This window comes from Kryptolebias marmoratus, linkage group LG2 (genome assembly GCF_001649575.2).
Source record: "Kryptolebias marmoratus isolate JLee-2015 linkage group LG2, ASM164957v2, whole genome shotgun sequence".
Lineage (NCBI taxonomy): Eukaryota > Metazoa > Chordata > Actinopteri > Cyprinodontiformes > Rivulidae > Kryptolebias > Kryptolebias marmoratus.
Genome location: NC_051431.1, coordinates 4,467,169 through 4,486,747, shown reverse-complemented (window position 1 = coordinate 4,486,747; position 19,579 = coordinate 4,467,169). Strand labels below are relative to the sequence as shown.

General features: G+C 37.9%; 2 protein-coding genes across 3 annotated transcripts in view; both read left to right on the top strand.

Annotated features, from left to right (window-relative positions):
* The first annotated feature begins 10,281 nt into the window (after nt 1-10,281).
* Nucleotides 10,282-14,532, top strand: nars2 (asparaginyl-tRNA synthetase 2, mitochondrial). The gene is made up of 14 exons (XM_017416450.3): nt 10,282-10,618; nt 11,357-11,466; nt 11,575-11,695; nt 11,781-11,921; nt 12,009-12,089; nt 12,191-12,285; nt 12,404-12,536; nt 12,835-12,933; nt 13,065-13,102; nt 13,199-13,265; nt 13,373-13,510; nt 13,615-13,712; nt 14,138-14,164; nt 14,267-14,532. Exons 1-14 carry the CDS (start codon nt 10,466-10,468, stop codon nt 14,409-14,411), a joined length of 1,446 nt encoding a protein of 481 aa, XP_017271939.1. The 5' UTR covers nt 10,282-10,465; the 3' UTR covers nt 14,412-14,532.
* A 1,712-nt stretch (nt 14,533-16,244) lies between these two features.
* gab2 (GRB2-associated binding protein 2) overlaps nt 16,245-19,579 on the top strand; it is a 40,867-nt gene continuing 37,532 nt past the window's right edge. The window contains exon 1 of one of the 2 annotated variants that reach the window (XM_017416447.3): nt 16,245-16,644. In XM_017416447.3, coding sequence (XP_017271936.1) covers nt 16,573-16,644 — 72 coding nt within the window. In that variant the 5' untranslated portion in view covers nt 16,245-16,572. The remainder of the gene's footprint in view (nt 16,645-19,579) is intronic. The other variant, XM_017416446.3, reaches the window with a different exon arrangement.

The window sequence follows — 19,579 nt, the reverse complement described above, 5'->3', positions numbered from 1 at the left end:
GGGGGGGGGGTGATTCTTACTGAGGCCTTGCACCCCAGCAAGTAACTAGAAGTTGCTTTAACCTCTTGACGTCTGTAACAAAAAATACAGGATTGAATGAAGTTGATTTCCATGTCCTAAAGAGCTTTGTCAGTCTCAAATCCTGAAATGTGAATAATGTGAACCAGTTTTGTGTTTTTATCGCCTGCCGCTGACTGGTGAAGGTGGTTGATAATGTTTTTACCTGTGTGTGTGTGTCTGTCTCTGTCTGGTTGGTTAGTACCAACATGATTCAAAATGGCTGTCACAGCAACTGTCTTTAATAGAAACAAAAATAGCTATAACTTAGACAATTTTACAGATTTTGGCAATCCAATTCAAGATGACTGCCTCAGCTAATTGACATTAGCCAACACAAATATGACCATCGCTCAGTTTAATTTACAAATATTGCATTTAAATATGATGTGATAGTAACTGAGAGGCATCCTCAACACATACTCTGAATGTAACATTTTGCAAAATTCCTTCTAGGAATGCCAGGTCTTTATTTTTTTTTCTGTTCATGGTTGTCTCACCTTGTGCAACCATCTTACTTTTTGTCTCACCTTTCACCTGAGTGGATTATGTCAGAATTAAGCCTCTAAGAAACGATTCCTTTTAACACAAGAGAAAAAAAGTTTGTATTTTAGAAACGTGTGTGTAAGCCTGGTTAATGTGTGCTGGACTCCAGCAGGGCCTCGGTGGTCTCAGTGGGCTCACCAGAGGCCAAAACCACAGCTGCGGCTGCCGTTTCCCATCACATTTTCCCCCTGACAGGTGTGAACAAAGGACCCAGAAAAAAATGTCATTGCAGCATTTTTAAGCCACACGGACACCGCTCGCACTCTGGAGTGAAACTGCCTTTGCACATTATGCAAATCATATTGACAGCATATCTAATGCTTTTATTAGGCTAATTATGCCCGAGGTCAAATCTGTCCACGGCAAAGAATCAGAGCGCGTTCACAGCACATGTCTGGAAGCATTTAGATGTATTGAAAGGTTAAGGAATGCTTAATGTTTTAGGACAGCTTATCGTGTAACTTTTTATAGCCATAAAATGAAGCCTTATTAAGTTTTCCGTAGAGATAAGTACTAATTATCAACAGGTGCTGTCTCATTCGCTACCATAACAAATGTGATGAAATATGTAAATGAAGGTTGCTTCTTGAAATTGTTTCAAAAATATTTAGTGTGCAAAATATTTAGTGTATTTAGTGTTATATGAACAATTATTATAAATTATCACAACACTCTGAGCATGACATCCCACAACAATGCTCATAAAATTGTTTTATAAATTTGACTTAACATAGTCAATCTTATGTCTCATAAGATAATTTTAGTCTCAAACTCTGACATGGAAGGCAGACAACATGCATATCTTCATGGAATGCTAGGACTTGAATTTTCTGAACCATTACTGTAGAATGACACATATTTTTGCCTGATGTTGAGCCCTGGTAAAGAAAATCAGTAATGCTCAGTGCTCAGATTTGATAAATAACATTCAAGTTCTTCAAACAGCTTTTATACAGTCATGGCAATTCTGTCAGAAAATAAAGTTTTAAAAATAAGACAATATTTATGATAAAATAATAGAAAAATTAGAAAGCAGCATTTCATTAAGTTTGGTTTGTTTTAGACGGAATTATTTTGTTTCCTTAAAACATGTTTTTTATTATTATTATTATTATTATTATTATTATTATTATTATTATTATTATTATTATTATTATTATTATTCATGATGTAATGCAGTTATGGTGCCAGCTCACAGGTCCCACCATGGATTTTGTTTTATAAACTGAATATTTCATAAAAGCTTTTTTTTTATTGTCTTCAACAAAGGTAAATGAATGGGGCTGACTTCAAAATAAATCAGATAAAAAAAAGTAAATAAATAAATATAAAAAGCAGCTGGAGGACAGTGTTTTGCCCTAGCAGAGAAAATTTTAAATCTTTTTTTTTCTTCTTTAGATCCCCTTCAGTTGCTTTAGGTTTATCGTTTGTCATTTTCTCAGAAAAATTCCCACCTCCTCAGTAATGCACTGTAGCCTGCAGTGGATGTGGATGTGGAGTGACGGCTCCTTTGTTTTGATGGATAGTTCAAGCAGGTTGGAACTGCTATAATTATTAACAACATCTGGGCTCAGGCCTCCCTTTTCCATAAATGCACTTGAAAAATAGAAAACACTTTGGTTGAATAGCCACGTTTCCAGAATGATGCAGTGAGTGGAACTCAGAAGCCCACATGGAAACCCAAGACATTACCGCTCATTGTTTTGCTAATTAGAGACTAGCTGCTGTGTCTGGAGAAACTCAAGTAATTAGTCATCGATTTATGATTGGGCATACGCTGGGAATGAAGTAGCCAGAGGAGGAGACAGGCTTGCTATTTTGATCTACTGAAATACATTTTTGCCTGATCTCCAGAGCAGGGACATGCAGGACACACTGTTCAATGTGAACAGGAGTGTTGGAACACATATTATCTGACTTGAAACAGCCTGCGGCAAAGACACCGAGGTGTATCACACGATTTAATTCGGCTTCCTGACCTTTGTGATTAAATGTACATCTGTGTGACTTACTTACCTGCAGAAGAGTTGATGTCAAACCAAACCTCTTCCCTATTAAAACATTGTGTGTGTCAAGGCTAATAAGCTATCCCTGCTGTATAATGCAATAGTGTTTTGCTCACAGCAGTAAAACCAGTTATCTTTCACTTACTGTTGAATCCTGTGCTTGAACAGGGAATGTAAAAGAAATATACAGGCATTGAAAGACACATCTATGATAGGACTGGACAGGAATTCTCCCATATAAGTAAAATTTAAGGCCTAATTCCTTGAAGTTGCTAGCCATTTTGGTCAAACCTTGAAAACAGCTCTATGCAGGATATTGTTTTATATTGCAAAGTGTCACAATCAGAGTATGTGTTGAGGATGACTCTCAGCTACTACCACATCACATTTTAGCTCAATATCTGTGAAAGTGACTTGAGCATTGACAATTTTTGTTTTGCATAATATTGATTAGCAAGGTTGGCCATCTTGGATGTTAATCAGTTGTAGCTGTACATTCAATGACTACTTTGTGCAAGCTGAAATAAAATTTGTCTACTGCTTCATGAGATAATTTAGTAATAGACACAGACACACACACACACAGAGAGAGACGGGGAAAATATTATCATCTCTCTGTGCTGTTTGTCACTGAGTGATGAAAAAAAAGAAATAAAAAAACACCTCTGCCTTGCCTGCTCATTTGTAGCTTGCTAGTGAGTTGCTGATTATTTTCCTGGTTCTGTTGTAATGGGACATTGTGTTTGTCCTGGAAAACAAAGTGCTTGTTGAACAAAAAAAAGCCCTCAATGTGGAGTGCAGAATGTGCCTCAAAGGTTCCCCATTTAGCTGTAAATGTCAAACTATTCTATAATACAGATTATAAAACTGCTGCACAACGGTAAGCAAAAAAGAGATGTCACATTTTAAACAAAACTTTATAAGAGTCACTGGTCTATTTAAATGTTTTAATGGTTTCCTCTTTCAAAAATGCATGGATGTGCAGAATATCCTCATTACCCCTTGTCACCAAAAGGTGAAGGCAGGTGAGTATGTTTTAGCCTGTCTGTGTGTGTTTATGTGTCTGTCTGTTACCAAATTATCTCATGAACCACAAAAGGCATTTTATTGAAACTTGCAAAGAGTAATCATTGGATGGAGATCTATATCTGATTACCGTTTGGAGCCAACCCAGTTCAAGACAGCTGACACAGCCTACTGACTTAAAAAAAAAACACAAAAAATGGCTTTAAATTAGTCAATTTTACATATATTGAACTTAGGTGTACTGTGGTTGTTGCTGAGGCTTATTTCCATTTCATACTCTGTGCTACTTAATTATTTTCAAGGTTTTACCAAAAAGGCTGCTCTGTCATTTCTCAACATAAGGTGATAGGTTTGGCATGAAAGGCAGTGGGCAATACGTATTCGCTCAGAAAATACTTTGACTTGAATGTAATTTTATGAGAAGATCTTTAAAGAGGAAAAAAACATGGATATCCAACATTTCTGGCAGTGATTCAGTGAGCAAAAGTACTCTGGAAGCCAAAACATGTCCTGAAAGACTTCAGGTGGAAGTGGAGATTTCTCTTTTATAAAACCAAAATGAACATCTACCAACAAACAAACAAACAAATCTTACATGTTTGGTACACTATATGGTGGTAAAACATCGAAGCAGAAATTCAAACCAAATCAAACAAAACAAGAATAAAAACAAACATAGTTTCTCAGGTTAAAGCTGTTTCTTAAACAGAGAGTATCATTATAGCTTTAATATTTCATTATACTTGCATTACAGAGGAAACTCTACAACTAAAGCTAGCTGTGTCGTGTCAGACCTGGATTTAATTAGAATTAGGGATAATTAGGATTTACCATTTGCTCTCATTTCTGCAAATTGTTCCGTAAATGAGGATTACAGAAAAGCATGGCCCACGCTGTAGTCTCCTATAGCCAGCCCTGAAAAGTGATGCTGCTAGAAAAACATACAGTAAGTGTGAATTTTACTTTGGGTGATAGTAATGTATTTTATTCAGTGTCTGTGTTTGCCTGTACTGTTAGTAAAATATCTCAAGAACCACTGGATGGAAAAAATCTGATATTTTTCGTAACAGGAGGGGGGTCTTTTCTTCGATGTGCTTCAGTGAAAAAAAAAGGTTTAAACTGTTGAGACATTTTTAGGGATGAAACTTTGTCCTCCTAAAGATAGAACACTCCAGTCTGTCTCCTATTTACATTAGGAATTTTCTTTCAATCTAAATTTCAAATATGAGAATATCAAAATATCTCAGCAACTACATCAAATTTAGTTAAATATCTGTAAAAACTGTCTGGGTTATAGCCATTTTGGTGTTTGATTAGTTTGCTTAGCTGTGGCAGCCATCTTAGATTGGCTTAACTCCAAAAATCAATCATTTGTAGATGTATATCCAATAATTATTTTGGGAGATTTTCATTAAAAATTATCCAGTGGTTCTTGAGATGTTTTGCTAAATGTACAGACAAACACAGACAATGGCAAAAACATTGTTTACCTTCAGCGGCAGGCAATAATAAGATTGTTGTTTCCAAAAATACTACTAAAGACTACTGTACACAAATGTAAGGCATTGATTTAAATATTGACTCAGGGCTGCAGTATCTCATGGAAAGCCTTACAGTAAGCAGTACAGTCATGTGACACAAGATGAGAACAATAGTGTAATCAGAGAAGAGACTGTGTCACTCTTCATCGCCAACCTTCTGTCTGGGGGGGTCCACGAGTGCATACACAAATCCCACTCAACTCAGCAGCAAGTTTGACCCAGAATTGGCAGAAGTAATTTCAGAAGTGCAAATGCTTTTTAAGATAAGCTTAAAGAAAAGCTTTCAGAGCAGAGTTCTCTCAAAATGATGAGCAATAAACTCGAACTGTCGGAGAAGAAAAAAAAAACAGGCACTGAAGGGCTACATTAAAGATTAATTACCTATAGTCTGTGGAACAAAGCATGAATATGTTCATTCTGGCTGTTCAACAGGGTCACAATTTAAAAAGGAGTTCCTCTTTCGTAGACTTTTGTGTTTCGTGAGTCAAAGCTGATGTTGAGCAGTTCTCTGTTTATATTTGCTTGGATTCTAATTCAGCTTGTTGAGAAATTAAATGTCCAAAGTGATCAAGAATAATGAAAATCTGCAGCAGATCTTCTATCTAATAGATGCATCTATCAATAAAATTTATTTATTGTCAGCTGCCAAAAAGCAAAGGCAGCAGACAATAATCTTTTTGTCCCTGTTTGTGTGTATTCATCTGTGTGCCTGTTATCATAATATCTCATGAACCACTAGACAAGCTTTAATGAAATTTAAAAAATAATAGTAAATCTACATCTAAAGCTGGTTAAATTTTGGAGTCATCCCAATTTAAGATGGCTGCCATAGGCAACTGATCCCAGAAAACACAAAAATGGCTATAATTCCATCAGTCTTGCAGATATTGAGCTAAAGTTTGATGTGGTAGTAGCTCTGAAAGTCATCCCCAACACATACTCTGAGTGTGACATCTCACACTATCGCATGTGATCACACAAAATGTTATTTTAAGGTTTGCCCCAAACTTCTATAACTGCTATAACCCTGTGTCATTAGAACATGAACTTACTCTGAATCTCTGGCACAAACGACAGCAGGAAGTATCTATTCCTTCAAAAAATGCTAGGCCTTAAATTTGCATCAGCTTCAAGTGTCTGAAACTGATCAACTAAATATAAAACCGAACACAACCACATCGCTGTGGTAGTAACGGAACAGTCGTGGGCGTAGCAGTGTAGCAGCCCAAATCTCTTTTAGAAAGGGTGATTAGTTCCTTTTGATTTGTGTTTGGCCGCCTGTCACCCAAACACATTCCCTGATATCACACCACTATAATGGTCTAATCAGCACTTAACGAGCCATGTTACATAAAATCAATGCAGCCTTCCATTTGTGAATGCAGAATATTTCGAGGCGCTGATGAAGCCTCGTAGCAGGCGGTGCTGTCATTAGGACTCTGCGGTCTTTGGACAAACGGGCCTGCAGAGAGCAGAAGATGCACTTGCTCTTCAAGTTTAGTGATCCTCCTGAGATGCAAGCTTTTACAGCTAAATCCTTTGTTTTGCTGACTAATCGTGTATTGATTTTAACAAGTTGTTAAGCTCAAATAAGGTTGTCTCGCCACTGCCAAACAACTCCTCTACCAGCACAAGTTCCAAAAACAAGCTACAGGGAATCTTACATTAGGGAGTACTATTCATCGTCTCTTCTTGATTTACTGCAATAGTAGTGTCAACAAGATAACAGCTCACTTTAGGGTTTTTTTTCCTCACTTGTGCAACAATCCTATAGACTGTTTTCACCTTGTTTCATGCATACATTGTGGTTTCTGTGGGAGGATGAGTCTTTGAAATGATGCGACATGCCACCAGGCATCTCTCCCACATGCAAGTCGACATATGCCAAGCCTTAAAAAAAAAAGTGAATGTACAAATAAAGTTGGAAAAAAAAAAACAGTGTGGGTACCCTAGCCTCCCCGTTTTCTTCTACCTCACAGAGAACAGCTTTGGATAAAATCTGAACTGGCTGTTGAGCTGGACTGGCTGCTGCCAGTGAAAGCCAGCAGGTCCTTTGCATTATGCTTAATGGAACTGCAGAGAGAACATAACAATGCCAGCTTGTTTTCATTTTAGAAGACCTTGGAGCTGCAAATGAATAATATATTGAAGGCAACTCGAGGGTAAATGAATAAATCTGCAGTTGGTGGGGATCTGGGAAGGCAGTGGGAACTCACATAGAGCTACAGCATGGCCTTGTGGTAAACTGAGAGATTGCACTTGAGAGGAAGAAGTTCATTACATGCAGTTGGTTTTGATTTCAATGAATCCATATTATAAATTTATTTTAGGTAGTTATTATTGGTCATTATGAGCTTCTCGAAAGGTCATCACCCTCTCTATTAATCAGTAAATGTCCTGCTTCCTGTTAAAATGAGACTGTGTGCATTACATCTCTATCCGTGCTGGAGATAATTAATATAAATGATTTTGCTGATGTTTAAATGCATCTTGTTAGGTTTAATCGTAATGTGTCATTAGCTGCTGGAGGTGGGGAGACCTGGTTCTCTGTATGCTGGCCAGACCTAAGCCAGGGGGCTTCAGAGCTGACAGGCGAGACCAGGTGAATAATTGTCTGGGCTTCTTATTATATTGCTGGCATGGTCTGATTTAGTCCGGCAGCAAATTGTGGGAAGAGACCCAGTCTTATGGAGACTACTGAATTAACAGGGTTTACGCACAAATGAACCCTGTACTGACAGCAAATATATCATGCAAGATGAAGGAGAATTCCCATGAGAAAATCAGGACTCGTCTCATAGGGAATCAGAATAAATCCACTAAACTGTTAAAAGTATAGTTTAAATGTACTTTTCCAAATAAGCTGTCTTGGTAGCTTTCGTGTACATGAAGACAAGTTTTAACATGTTTTCCTACCTGGCACAAATTTGACCCACTCTGCTGATAGTGATAAGGAGATAATTTATGCAAGTATTCAGAACTTTTTTTTAATCTACATGAATTTTTTTTGTCAAAGAATAAAATCATAGCTTTATAAGATCTTTTTAAATTGCATGTTTTGATTTTCTTAACCTTTATATGTAAAAAGAATTTTTAAAATATTCTATTGTTATTATGAAATCATTGCTTCTTAAACACCTTATCCTCAGAGATTTGCTTTTAAAACAAGGCATCATTTAAGACATTTTACAGCTCTTCTGGCCATATGAATTTGTATGCATTAAGTTGCTTAAGAGTAAAGTAGGAAAACCGCTGTAGTGAAAGTATAGCTACGTTGTGTCGTATTGGGGAAAGAGAGCAGAATTTACAGATGTGTGCAGAGCAGTGTGTCAGCAAACGGTCATAAGTGTGGCTCATCTTCAGCTTTTCAAGAAAGCATCCAGATGTAAGAAAAGGCCACACTGGCAGGCAGGAGATCCTCCACTCATTGTCTTCCTGGTGAAGTGCTTCAGATTGTGAACTGAGGTTGTGGGAAAGCCAACTGAACAGAAGGTCAGAAGCTCCTGTTGTGCAGCGCCGCCACCTGCTGCAGCGAGTCTCGTTGGTTTGAGCCCAGTCTGGTTTGGCTGCTCACCTCCTGCCACAGAAGGCAGCTGTGGCTGCTCACAACCTGAGGAGCAGGAGATAATCAGAGCCTCCTCTGAAGCTGGGGAATCCTGATTGTCTGTATTCAGAATCAGTGAAATAATAATGCTTCCCACCATGTTGTTGATGTCCACCATCACCTGGCTTGCTCGGTCCAGGTGAATGTTTAGGACTTTTGGAAGAAAAATGTAGGTTTGAGCCTTTCTTAAAAGCAAATCAGCACATACTCATATTTTAAAACCATAAATTGTTCTCTTTGATTTAACTTTCTTCTCCTGCACCTTCTCAATCTTTTGTTGTGGGTGAACTTTGTTCTCAGCCAGCATCTCTGGATGAAGTTAAAGTATAAATTAAAAGAAAAGAAAAAGCTAAGTATTATTTGAAAACATCAGGGTGGGAGAAGTATCCGGAGCTTACTGCTTGTGAATGCCAAGGAGAGGTGTGAGTGCTTCTTGTCTGCAGAGACTTTATCATTTTGGCATAATTGTATTCCTCATGAACATGTGACCTGCAGTGAGCTCTCTATAATCGCAGGACTCCATCAGACATAATTCAAGACCCTTTTCATGCTTTCTTACTCTGCACAGAGATTGTTATTTTCGTGCTTCGCTCCTGAACCAAATTTTCCTCATTTTAAGATAAGGTAAATTCTTATTATTTATAAGGTGTGTGCGTGTGAATCTAGCTTACACTCTAGAGCATCTCATGCAGTTTATGACACAACAATATACATATTAATCACTCTCTATATCTCAGACTTATCTTTATATTTATCTTGCTTTTAACTTTATACACTTTTTTATTTACAAAATTTAAAATAATTATTTTTCTCTATTCATACATCATTAGTACAGTGTTATCCAGCAGCTTCTCTTGAAGCGTCTAGATCAGGCTCATCATTGCTAATTTGCTTTTATGTTTATACGCTGACTGAGTCACAGAGCAACAGACCAACAGGAGGGCTCAACATGCACCGAAAACTTGCATGACAAAATATGATCCTCATATTTCACCCCCATTGGAACTGTTCTTTTCTCTGCAGCACCACAACATGGATTCTGAGGGGTTGCACCTTTAAAAATCAGCTTAATTCTCTGTGCCCCCCTCCTGCTTAATGAGTAAAGCCCAAAAAATACAATGGAAAAAAAAGAACAAAGAGAAAGTGGGAAAAGAAATGTTGCAAAGAATCAATTTGAAACATAAAATTTGGTGCTGATATTTTTAAATTGTGTTGTTTTTTTTAGAAACTCCTGAGACCTTACTGAACCCATGACTTTTTAAATTTTATTTGGTTTTGAAACAACAACAAAAAAAGAATAAATAGCTGTACCCTTAGACTTTAACAAAAATAGCCTTGTGTTGGAAGTGACATCCACACAGAAGAACTACTTTCAAGAGACTAGTGGCTGGTGGAGTTGTAATTCTCAACAAAACTACAACTCCCTGCAGCAGTTGACTCAAAGACGAAATGTCATTGGTTTATTAGATCACACGTGACCGAGTTGGACGTATGATGACGAACCGTAACAGGAAGTGTTTTTACTGCTGTTACAACGTGAGAAATGAAAGTCAATTGGAAGCAAAATCTTTAAAATTCACAAAACATGCTGTTTTCAGCGCACTCGTGTTTTTAGTAACAGTTTGAGATTTTAGTTCTTTTGTTTATTTATTTATTTTTTGTTGAAGGAAGCGGCTCTCGAGACGATGTTTCGGGCTGTAGCTAAGACGCTTTTCGTTTCTTCAGTTTATCGAGGTGTTTTGTTTGGTTTGCGTCATTATTGTAAGAATATTCCTTTAAAACTTAGAGTATCTGAAGCACTTTCTGGAGCTGAGCTGGGAGCAAATGTTAAAGTTCAGGTAACATTGTTTTGTTTCTCGTGTAAATCCTGTAGATCCGTGGAGCCGACATCTTCCTGGAATGGTCAAGCTGCTAATCTTATTCGCACTTTTTAAAATTTAAATTAGTTGTAAATTATTTTTTTTAACACAAATCTTTATATTAGAGTTCTTTAAACTCCCCCAAACCCCTTTTTCTATATTCGTTATTGTAACAGGGATACCACTGCTCATACAAAACATCCTTCAAATGGGATTGAAGTACATTTTGACATATTTTATTTAATAACTTTGATATTCTGTTCTGCATGGATCATTTGAGCTAATCATATTCTGATGTAGTGCCAAAACATAGTAATACATATAGGTAATTGTCACATCCAAATGGAGCAACAAATTTTGAATAATTTTAAGTTCACTCTCTTAAAAGATAGGGTAAGATATACAGAGATTTCTATACTTTTGTTGTTTTGATTGATTTGCCCTTTTAAGTTGTACATCTATTTAATATACTCTATATACCTGACCCCGTATGTTGTTGTTTTTTCATGTTTTCTTGCAATAAAGAAAGATGGGGGAAAAAAAACACATTTTAACTAAATGTTATCATGATGAACATCATATCACAGTTTATAGCCAACCTTTTAAGAAACAGTGAGGAATTAAATTATTTTCTGACTCAACAGTATGGTTATGGAAACTTGTGTTTGTGTTGCCAAAAGCAGCAGTTCCATGTATTTTGATTTGTTTACCCTGCAGGGGTGGGTTCGCTCTGTTAGATCGCAGAAGAAGAATGTTTTTCTCCACGTAAACGATGGAAGCTCCTTACAGTCGCTGCAGATTGTTGCTGGAGCGGAGCTGGACAATCCGTAAGCAGTCCCAGTTTATTTCATGGAAACCATCATGAAACAAAAGCTACACAAACTGAAACAATTTGTCTTTTTCTCTAAGGGTTTTTTTCCTTCTCTCAATTTAAGGTTGCTTACGTTTGGCAGCGCCGTTGAAGTCACGGGTGTTCTTAAGAAAAGTCCACATCCGAAGCAGCCAGTTGAACTGGAAGCAGAGCAGATTCACGTGGTTGGAAAATGTAACCCTGTGGTAGGAACACAGTGTGTTATCAAATGTATGTTACTGTTAGAGAAAATGTCAATTAATACTGATGCTTTTTTTTTTTTACTTCCAGGATTTTCCTTTTAAAATCAAAGAGAGACACAGTCTCGAGTACATTCGCCAGTTTCCTCACCTGAGGTGTCGAACAAATGTGTTCAGCTCTCTGCTGAGGGTACGAAGTCAGGCCACGACAGCCATTCATTCATATTTCAAGGTAAGAAAATCAGTGTAGGAGTTTTATTTGAACATGATACAGAGCAAATGTTTATGTTTTTTTAATTAATTTATTTATTTTCCTCAGGACAATGGCTTTGTACAGATTCACACACCAGTCATTACCTCAAATGACTGTGAAGGAGCAGGGGAGCTTTTTCGAGTTGAGGTGAGTGAGCATTACAAATCAACTTTCTGTGAAACCAATCTGTTCAGTGTCATCTTAAGCTCTAATGTGAGTTTAAATAATAAAATCAGTTTTTTCCTCAGCCCTCAGGCCCAGCGTTTGTTGATGATACGAACTTTTTCTCCGTTCCGGCCTTCTTGACCGTATCAGGACAGCTTCATTTGGAGGTGATGTCCGGGTGAGATAAACTACAGTAAAAAAGTCTAATCTTGGAATGAAAATCTGCTAATTTTTAGGATTTGTTTATCTTACATCACTGAAGTATGTTTGAAACTTCATATCACACATGCCTGCAGGTCTTTTTCAAGAGTCTACACATTTGGGCCGACCTTTCGAGCCGAGAACTCCCAAACCAGACGCCACCTGGCTGAGTTTTTCATGGTGGAAGCAGAGATCTCTTTCACTCAGTCCTTAGAAGATCTCACCAAGGTGTGCCATGTCATCATCTTTGAGCACAGCATTGTTCTGTGTTAGTGATCAAGGAGGTTATGTTACATAATCTCCTGGTGAAGGTTCAATATGTGGGACTAAAAGTAGCATTTAAGCGACTGACTGTCAGAGACTATCTGGCGACTCAAATTGTGAGAAAACAGGCAAATTTTTACATTTTTGAAATGAAGATAGGCAGATTAAGAGCAGTATTTTAAAATAAATGTTTTTTCCCCAAGTTTATTTTAAAGTTTCCCATTTGGAAAGTTGAAATAATTAACCTCGGCGTGTCCTTTAGGTCATGGAGGACATGTTCAGATCTGCCACCGAGCACGTGTTGGCTCACTGCGCAGAAGATGTGGATTTGTTTCACAAGCGTGTGACTCCTGGGCACAGAGTGAGTCCCGAAGGACACTTCCTGAAAAACTCGGCTAAATAACCTGGCTCCTTATGATATATGGCCATGACTTTATCAGACTTTCTTCTAACCTCAGCGAACCTTTGTTTTTCCTCTTCATATATCTTCAGGACACTGTAGATGCTATGCTAAAGAAGAAATTTCCTGTGTGAGTCTTTTTGTTATTCCAAACCTTTTAAAATGAATGTCATTAATAATCAAGTCAGATGTTCAAGGTCTTGAATGTGAAACTGCTTTCTTTAAGGGTTACCTATAGTGAAGCCATAGACATCCTAAACCGCAGCTCAGAGAATTTTGCCTTCCCTACAGATGTAAGTTGATTTTTCTTTTTATAATAGAATAATTCCAATATCTACCTTTACATTATGTTTGCTGTTAACTTGTTCTCTTCGCTCTGACCTTTTGCTCTTTTCTATAGTGGGGTTGTGACCTTATGACAGAACATGAGAAGTATGTGGTGAAACATTGTGGCAACCTTCCAGTCTTTGTCACTGAATATCCTTATGACCTGAAGCCTTTTTATGCAAGAGACAACCAGGACCATCCAAAGCACACGGTAACATGTGGTTACATTTATCCACTCATTTCATACGCTGTGGTGCTAGTTGAGCTGAATATGTTTGCATACGTGAGCTGGTTTTGGCTGCTGTTTGTGTGCAGGTCGCTGCAGTGGATCTTCTTGTGCCAGGAGTTGGAGAGCTCTGTGGGGGCTCTCTCAGAGAGGAGAGGCTGGATCTGCTGCAGGATCGGCTGCAGGAGTAAGAGTTCAGAATCTGAACACTGACGCTGTTACATTTACAGTAAACTGCATCAGACGATAGTGCCACAACTGTGTGTTTTATCATGACGTAGCAGAATAAAAAGCATAATTCTACAGGCCTTTTTACATGTTTGGATGCAAAATCAATATTCCGTATAGAGTATAAAATAACCAGAAAGTAATTGATTTTTTACAGTTTTATGAAGACAAACAATATATACATTTCATTTGTTTTTTACTTGTAAAAAGGCATTGTGTAAATTTAAATGTAATTTTGTCTCCAATATGCACATGCAAAAAAGGTCAAATATAGCTCCCAAGCAGGATATAACATTCATAACATACTAAAACTATTCCATAGATGAGATTTTAATGCAGATATTAACATTTTGACCAATGACCTTTTTGTTTGTGTGTTTATAGTGCTGGATTGGCAGACACCTACAGCTGGTAAAATAATGGATTATTATCAAAATGAAAAAATAGATTTCCTTCAACAGCATTTTTGAAGAAAGAACTATGTGTTAAATGAACATTTTTATAAATTTGCAGGTATCTGGATTTGAGGCGGTTTGGCTCCGTCCCACATGGTGGATTCGGGCTGGGATTTGAGCGATATTTGCAGTGCATTCTGGGTGTTGACAACATAAAAGATGTGATTCCTTTCCCAAGATTTTCCCATTCTTGCCTTTTATAAAACAGTTTAAAGCTTCTTGGAAGCATCCATAAAGATGCTTTTTGCTGTTTGTTTTTTTTGTTGGTGTTTAAATGTTATATTTTGTACTTGTAATAATAAAATATAATGATTGCAATTTTAAGCAATGTATTTAGTTTACTAAACTAATATTTTTGTATTATTAGTGCATTTTTTCCTGCAAGAGTATGCGTTTCTTACAGAAAGGCCACAAATTTAGCATGTTTGTCACATTTGGTGACCCAACATTAAATCATGTTGAAAATGTTCCAAAATCACGTTTCTCAGGTATGAAACCTGCTTCACACGTGTTAATTTCACAAGTTTTCATGGGTGAAAACTAATTTTCCACATGTTGAGTTTATGTGTTTCACACAGGAAACGTGTCACATGTTAATTGTCAAAGGTGGCAATGTTTGTGCGTTTGCCTGTAGCATTGGCAAAATATCTCATTAACCAGCGGATGGATTTTAATGAAACTCTCAGATTGATAATTGGATGTACATCTAGCTAATTAGCTTGTGGAATCAACCCCACTCAACTTGCTTGCCACAGCTGAGTGACCTTAGGAAACACAAAGTAACTATAACTCAGCTGATTTTACAATAATTAAACTAAAATTTGACGTGTTAGTAGCTGAAGGGTCATCCTCAATACATACTCGGAGTGCTGACTGATCGCACAAGATCTGATTTTTAAAACTCTTGGAGTCAACTCTGTCTGTCTGTTTGCAAAATGTAATGAATTGGGTGTACCTCCACAGCTGATGGACCTTTGGAGTCAACCCAATGCAAAATGGCCATCACAGCAAACTGATTTCAGGAAGCACAAAAATGAGTATAATTCGGCTGATTTGATTTTTCAGAAATTGAGCTAAAAATATGTGGTGGTAGGAGCTAAGCATCATCCTCCACACATACTCAAAACACTACACATCATTGAATATTTTTGTTTAAAACATTGATCGTTGGAATCATCCCAGTTTATCTGTTGGCAAGATTTCTCAAGAACCTCCAGATAGATCATTGCAACTTTCAGAAAATATTTATTGGCTGCCCTTCTGTTGATATTTGCCAACACGAAAAGGACTCAGTCAAATTTACAGATATTGAGTTAAAATTTGGTGTAGCAGTAGCTGAGCATTGTCCCCAACACTACACACTGCATCATCTGAGGTCAAATTTTGGCATTTGGACTTGTTAGTAAAATATTTCATGAACCACTAATCAGATTTCAGCTATTAATCATTGTATGTACATCTACAACTAATTTAAGATTGAAGCCAGGTCTTTCACAGATACTAAGGTAAAGTTTGGTGTGGTAGTAGATGAGCATCATCACATTTTTAGAGCTATCACTTCTCGCGAGATTTCACAATATCGTAACAAACTGTGATTAACGTCAAAGTTTGAAAAACAGCTACAGTCATTTATTTTTTCTGTTACCATTAAGTGAATCAGATTTCCACAAGATGGAGCTTTTTCCCATTTCTGCCACTGAGGGGAAGCGATATTTTTTATATTATCACTTAATTAGCACTGTTTATTGTAACTTCACATAAAAAAAACACCCCAGCATATCATAATTTCAAGAATTTGCTTTCTGCTATGAAATGTTTGAATGGATGACATTTTTTTTACAAATCAAATCTTTTTCAAACCTAAACAAAGTACGTTTAACTTCTAAGTGACACCCTTGGAGGTAAAAAAAAAAATGGATTAAATATAATGAAATATGGGTTTATTTTTGTTTTTTAGTTTTTTTTTTTTGTTTTTTTTTTCAGCCTGTTCGTCCCAGCAGCCCATCCCTCTGTGGGCGTGGTGTGAGCAGAGAAAACAAACTGCAGACACCCACACACACACACACACTTCCTCAGCCGGCATCCGTTGACGACTTTCCCCGCGGCTCTCCGTCCTCGGGGCCGTCAGAGTCCGGCCCGAAGTGCTCCGGAGCCGGCTCCATCCACGACCCCCCTCCCTGCTCTGATTTCCAAATGGGGGCCGCAGACTGCAGCAGGGAGAGCCGAACACCGACAGCGCTGTGAAGAGCCAAGCCCTGTGGAGCAGGCATGTCCTGCTGCTGACAAACTGCACTTCTTTCACGGCGAGAAGCAGCAGCCAGAGGACAGAGGACAGAGGACAGGGGACAGGGGACACTGGCAAACATGAGCGGTGGAGAAATCATCTACCAAGGCTGGCTGAAGAAGTCACCGCCGGAGAAAAAGCTCAGGAGATATGTAAGTGAAGCAAAAGTCCTGCTTTCATCTTCAGAAAAGTTTGACTGTGGGGGGAAGGTGAAACCCAGTTTCCTCAGTTTGCTGTCTGTGTTTGTTGTCTTTCTGTGTCTCAGATAAGTGCAGCAGGTGCAGCTCACTTTCATCAAGATAGCTCGTGTCTCTTTGAGTCCCCAGCAGAAAGGACACCTGCTTTTCACATTTAAAGAGACTCATTGCAAAACATGAAATCAAACATGAAAAAAGTATATAAAGTAGTGCGGGTTTAAAAGAATTTGCTCCAATGGTTTTTCAGATATATTGAATGCAATAATGAAATGCAGGTCTGCGCTCAACAGAAACAAAGGGCTGGATCCACCAAAAACCACGTGAAAGCTTGACTGATGTACATTAGGCCGGCAGTAGTCTGTAGGCAAACAAATATGGCAGAATTGGACAAATGTTTAGTAAGTGATAGTGAGGTCAGAGGTCAATTGGAGTTAAAAAAAGTCTCATATTCACAGCAGATTTTACCTTCCTTCAGGTAAATCAGTTGGATTGAATGCTAAATGATAAGGGATCGTTCCTGCAGAATGTTTTTGGCATAAATATTTTACAAGTACAACTAAGACATTTGCCAATGCTTTTACTACCTGGCTAATATACTATTAATGCCAAAGCTATCTTCCTAAATAATCTAAATAATATGATAACTACAAAAGAAATCGCTTCAATAAGTCCATTTAAAATGCACACCTTAATCTGTTTATGCACTTGCTGGGTTTACTTATGCATTTTTTTGTCCTGATTGACCCCATGACCATGACCATGACCTTTACACTGACGAACAAAATGGCGGTCTGATTATACAAAATAGTTCATCTCAAAGAAGACGTTTTTGTGGAAATATGAGAGGGAATCTGCTGCTAAACACGTAAGAGAATGGTAAGAACAAAAAAGACAACTGTCAAGAATAAATCTTGGGGATGAACCAGTGGTGGCAGAGCGCTGTAAAGACAGGGCGCATCATTCAAACACACCTTGCTGGACTGAGTTAAACATTTGACCTTTTTTTTTAGTCACGTCAGACGTTTCTGTAGGTAAACAAACATACGTGGCAGCTGGCATCAGGTCACAAATTTAGGTTATAAATTTCCAACTTAAGAACATATTAACCATCAATATAAGGATGGTATTGTGTGAATTCAGTTTATTACTTTATGATTTTGTTTTTTCATGACTTTGCATTGATTGTCTTTAAATCATATTGCTTGGTTTTACATGGAAGGTCACCCATAGTACCCATAATGTTAAGCCTGAATAGTACCTGACACCTGTTTTATTAAAATAAATAAATAAATACAAAGCTCACTGATTTACAAACTGTCATATGGCTATAATGAGGTAATGTCTAATCAAGTAAAGATGTCTTTATCTCAGCCACGTCCACTAATGTCACAACAATGGTGATGACCGTCCAGCATTTGTGTACTTTAATACCACTATTTAAACCAAAGCTGCAGTCCCTTGTTGGGTGCTGGGCAGGAGAACGGCTACAAATCAGATAATAGGATTTATGGAGGCAGATAGATCCATGAGACAATCTCCTATAAATACAGCTGTCCACTGTTTATGTATGGTGTTGCATTACTAGGCCTCTCCATGTTTCTGCAAGCTGACTTTGCCATGATGTCATCTCTGTGTTTCATTTGGAAATCCATCCTTGGATGTCTTCAAATGCAGGCTGCCTCATCCAGCCGTTTCCACATTGTCTTCCACTTAGGGCTAGTCAGTGTTTACACAGAGACCCATGTGGATCGGTGTGGATCAGCAGCTGCAACAGTACAGAGGAGGGGGAAATGCTTGGTTACAGAACTTTTATAAACAACAAGAGGGGAGGAAAAATGTCCTGTAGTCAAGAAAACACAGCTCTTGACCCTTCTCACCCTGTTTTTCACCCTGTGAAATAACCTGAAAACAACCTCACACACTGTTTCAGCCAGAAAACCGAGTCATGGGATAGTGTCCAGAGCAGGCAGACTTGTGAATGTGATAACTCGTCTGTCTGAAATTCCTTCCACTTAAAGTCAGACTATGGACAAGCTGAGACATTTATTCACCAGAATTACTGTCATCTGATGTCCTTAAGGTAGAGTATTGACATATTTTTAGATGTGACTTTGTTATACGCTCAGGCATTTCACGGTAAAGGTGTGTCAGCTTTAGGAACGTTCTATCAAGTTTGATTAGTTGTTATACTGGTAGGAGGAGACGTAAAGCTGTAAATGTTATAACAGTTTGTAATGTGATACTTATTGGAAATTATTTACTCCAAGGAAAATTGTTTTTCTTCCTTGAACAACACCTTCCCTGTCAATATGCAACTTCTTTCTATCACAAAGAGCTTCCTTAGCCAGATGAAGCCGGTGTTTGTTAATCAGTATTTAGGAAGATGGTTGCTTATTGTATTAAAAACATTTTATGGACTTCCAAAAATGGTATCCCAGACTGTAGCACACAGCCACACAAGTTCAGTGCAGATGGTAATAAACCGGTTGCTGTCTCTGCAGGTCTGACATGCAAAATATATGCAAAGCAAACCACTACCAGTTAAGGCCTGCATCCAACTTATCGTGAAGGCAAAACACAGTTTTCTAGACCTATGTGCATGACTAGTTCTTGTTAAATGTTTTCAATTGTTTACAAATGTGATTCAGGCTCAGGAGTGACTCACTGCAGCATCCCATTTGTCGGACAAACACATGATGAGTATAAACTTGCTNCCCCGAGCATGTGACAGCAGCACTGCAGACAAAGTGTAGTCAAATTTTCACATGCACTTTGGATTGACACAAAGTTAGAAAAACAGTCCTGGTTTAAATAAATCACTTGGTTTATCTCTTCTTTGGAGCTGATTTATGTCCCAGAAGTGGGAGTGGCCTGCTTGCTTTTTTTGAAC

Bases quoted from the DNA above. Each gene is read 5' to 3' on its own strand.
- nars2 (XM_017416450.3), top strand. From the start codon at position 10,466: ATGTTTCGGGCTGTAGCTAAGACGCTTTTCGTTTCTTCAGTTTATCGA. The intron at 12,286-12,403 runs GTGAGATAAACT...ACATGCCTGCAG, and splicing joins CATTTGGAGGTGATGTCCGG to GTCTTTTTCAAGAGTCTACA. The intron at 13,266-13,372 runs GTAAGTTGATTT...TCTTTTCTATAG, and splicing joins ATTTTGCCTTCCCTACAGAT to TGGGGTTGTGACCTTATGAC.